The 3,303-nt window shown below is 33.8% G+C and overlaps 1 protein-coding gene across 1 annotated transcript; it reads right to left on the bottom strand.

Annotated features, from left to right (window-relative positions):
- Positions 1-255: 255 nt before the first annotated feature.
- On the bottom strand, positions 256-2,930 carry LOC104113105 (phosphoenolpyruvate carboxylase kinase 1-like). Its single transcript, XM_009623197.4, has 3 exons — positions 2,446-2,930; positions 1,305-1,659; positions 256-760 (listed from the first exon to the last, which is right to left on the bottom strand). The coding sequence occupies exons 1-3, from the start codon at positions 2,872-2,874 to the stop codon at positions 702-704; spliced, it is 843 nt and encodes a 280-aa protein (XP_009621492.1). The 5' UTR covers positions 2,875-2,930; the 3' UTR covers positions 256-701.
- Positions 2,931-3,303: the final 373 nt, after the last annotated feature.

The following is a 3,303-nucleotide window of genomic DNA, read 5'->3' as shown; positions in this document are numbered from 1 at the left end:
TAGCTCAGGGGCAAAAGTAAAGCGTTAGTTATGGATTCGTCCGGAACAAGTAACTTTGATACAGATGCATATGTATTAGAGCATTTACTGTAAGTACAAATAATTAATTTGGAACCTGTCTTCTGGTTCTTTAATTGCTGCTTAATCAAAAAAGCTAAATTCTAAAGCATATGCTAATAATATACCCCTTAAAATTTCCAAATGCCTTTGATAAATATTCCAAACTACTCAAGAAACACATTTCTCCAGTACTGATTCCAGACATCAAATGTGCAGTTAACATAAATATTCATATAAGATAAGCAACAAACTTTATACATATGCTGTTTTATAACCAAAACTCTAAGTAAGCACAAGGGATTCCTTCTTGATAGCTTAACTTTTTATTTCATTTGCATATATAGGAAGAACTCATTATCCGCATATATTTATAGTCTCAGATTCTTGATTTTCCTCTACAAGGCAAAATCAAGAACTAAAAAGGTAAATTTCACACCTCAAACGGCAAAGGTCCCAAGTGTATGTACGGCACAGCCAGGGGCGGAAGGGGTTCGCAGCTCCTTTCGCCGGAAAATTATAATGTACATATAAGACAAAATTCATTTTGTGTCTCTATATATTATATTTTAAATCCTCTTGTCACAATCCAAAACCATAACTCAATAGTCAAGAGTGTTCAAAATCTTTATGAGGTTGTTGGTTCAATTCCTACTATCAGCCATTGATCTTGTTTCTCCGCCATTGATGATCCATGGATGCCCTGCATTTAACGAAAAAATTTCAAGATCAGATGTAAACTAAGTAGTAAAAAAAAGGTAAAGGGAATGCTAAACAAAAGACGAAAGGATTTAACTTATATACAATGCATCTAAAACATTTTACACCATCCTTATATCCTAACAAGTTGTTCATCTTATTTTTATGGATCGTTATCTTTTATAAAGGGAAAAAGGGTCATATACGTCATGAACTATGTGAAATGGTCTTAATATAAAAAGGGTAACTCGGTTTATTAAGCTCCCGCTATGCATGAGGTTCAAAGAAGTACCGGAACATAAGAGTCTATTGTACGCAACCTAACCCTATATTTCTGCAAGAGACTGTTTCCACGGCTCGAACCCGTGACAATGATCTTAATATGCCTTCCGTTAATAATTTGGTTCAATCATGTCACTGTTGTACGTTACACCAGAAAAATAAATCACACCTATTTGCAAAAACTTTAAAGGTTGCATAGAAAGGAAAACAAAAAAGAATCCATCAAAATCAAAGGGCTTAATTTTGAGCGAGAAAAATCAACTTACTCAGTACTTGCTCTGCAGAAAATCGCCTAGAAACATCTTTACATATCATCTTTCTCAGCAAATCCTTGACTTCAGTTGAAACTGACCCAAAAATCCTAGTCGGAAACCTCAAATTTCCCCTTAGAACTGCTTCAAAAATTTCTTTTGTAGTGTCACCACAGAAAGGTGCAACCCCAGAAAGCATAATGTACAACATAACACCTGCACTCCATATATCCACTTTCTCATTATATTCTCTGCCTAATAAAACTTCTGGGGCAACATAGTACGGTGTCCCTACCAACCCTTTCATCATCTTTCTCTCGTTCCCCACAAACCATTCTGCATATCCAAAATCAGCTAGCTTCAAATTATCCTGTTGCAGAAACAAAAGCTATAATTTTAGTTAATACAATTAAAGAATATAATTTGTCTTAAAAACTTGAGAATGAGATAATAAGAAGCAAGTACAAACAGTAAACAACACCTACGCTTCAATACAAAGCACGTTAGGGACCATTTTATGAATCCTTATCATCCATTTTGCTTACACTCGTAAGTGGGCAAGATGGTGATGAATTGTGATTAGTCCAAACCTTCGACTAGCGATTTGTTGCTACTATTTAAGCCTGTCAAGTCTAATATTATAAAATTAATTAATTTTTATAGCACTAAAGTTTCTCTTTTTTTTTATTTTTTATTGACGGTATATATTTCTGACACGACTAAATGATTCCTAACAAGCAGTAAATCCAAAATAAACCATAAGCGGACCTAGCCTATTTTGTGCACGTTCGACCGAATCCAGTTACTACCTACTAACATGACTAAATTTTAATCCTAACTAATTTGTAGAGGTCTGCGTGTACTAGTATAAAACGGCAGTCAGGTGCACAACGCATGGTTCGGGGAAGGGCCGCCCACGAGTAGTGTGATGTAGACAACCTACCCTAAGACAAACATTAGTGGTTGATTCAACGGTTCGAACACATGATCTATAGTTTACACGGAGATAATTTTAGGTTGCTAGTAGGCTCTCCTTCCTACGTGTACTAGTAACAATAGGAAAAAAACACGAACAGCTAAAAATAAAAGAAATTGGGAATTAAAAAGAAAAGTGATTGTAACGTAAGAATAAAAAAAACATGGAAACATGTTTTACCTGGGAATCAAACAAGATGTTATCTGGTTTTATATCACGATGTGCCACTCCCATTTTGTGACAATAATTAATTGCTGAAACCAATTGCCTTAAAATAATAGCAGCAGCTTTCTCAGAAAATAGTCCATTAGATAACCTCTCGTAAAGATCATCGCTAGAGCAGAGTTCTGTTACTATATGAAGATAATTATCATCTTCATAAACCTTATATATTTGAAGAATATTGGAATTTCCACTCAGAAGTTGCAGAATTTTGGGCTCTTTGTTTAGACATTCACGGTCTGTGGAATCAACAAGAAGTGTTTTTTGAATGGTTTTACAGGCGAAAATTTGACCAGTTAATTTGGATGTACAACGGTATATTGTACCGAATTTACCACGGCCAATTTCTTCAGTAATTTGGAAGTCAGTTTTTAAGGTTTCAAACATGTTTTTTGTTGAAGTTGATATGGGGAGTTTTTGTAGGTTTTGTTTAGAAGAGTTGTAATGTATTTATAAGAGAAGAAGAAGAGAGCAGAAAATAAGAAAACCGAAGTAGAATAGAATTAGGAGAATATTCGCAGGTAGGGTAGGGTGTACTTGAAAGACAGAGATTCAGGTCATTCTCACATTTTTATTTTATTTGAGCATGATTTAATATTAATTTTTTATCTGTATAGTAGTAATATATTTTTATACCACAAAATTATTACGCTAACAAGTTCAACACTATATACGCTAGTATTCTTTCTTACTCAAATTCAGTTTTTAGTCAAATTTCTTAACCTAAACACTACTAAAAATATGAATTACTGACGGATAAATTAAATTTTGTGGCTAAATAAAAAAATCTGCTAATCTTCTTTAGCAAAAAATTAA

Source organism: Nicotiana tomentosiformis, chromosome 5, assembly GCF_000390325.3.
Source record: "Nicotiana tomentosiformis chromosome 5, ASM39032v3, whole genome shotgun sequence".
Lineage (NCBI taxonomy): Eukaryota > Viridiplantae > Streptophyta > Magnoliopsida > Solanales > Solanaceae > Nicotiana > Nicotiana tomentosiformis.
The sequence above is the reverse complement of the archived record's forward strand: the minus strand, read 5'-3'. Positions and strand labels throughout refer to the sequence as shown.

Coding starts and splice junctions, on each gene's coding strand:
- LOC104113105 (XM_009623197.4), bottom strand. CDS start 2,874: ATGTTTGAAACCTTAAAAACTGACTTCCAAATTACTGAAGAAATTGGC. Junction 1,660..2,445: donor ACATCTTGTTTGATTCCCAG/GTAAAACATGTT, acceptor TTTCTGCAACAG/GATAATTTGAAGCTAGCTGA. Junction 761..1,304: donor TTCTGCAGAGCAAGTACTGA/GTAAGTTGATTT, acceptor CGTTAAATGCAG/GGCATCCATGGATCATCAAT.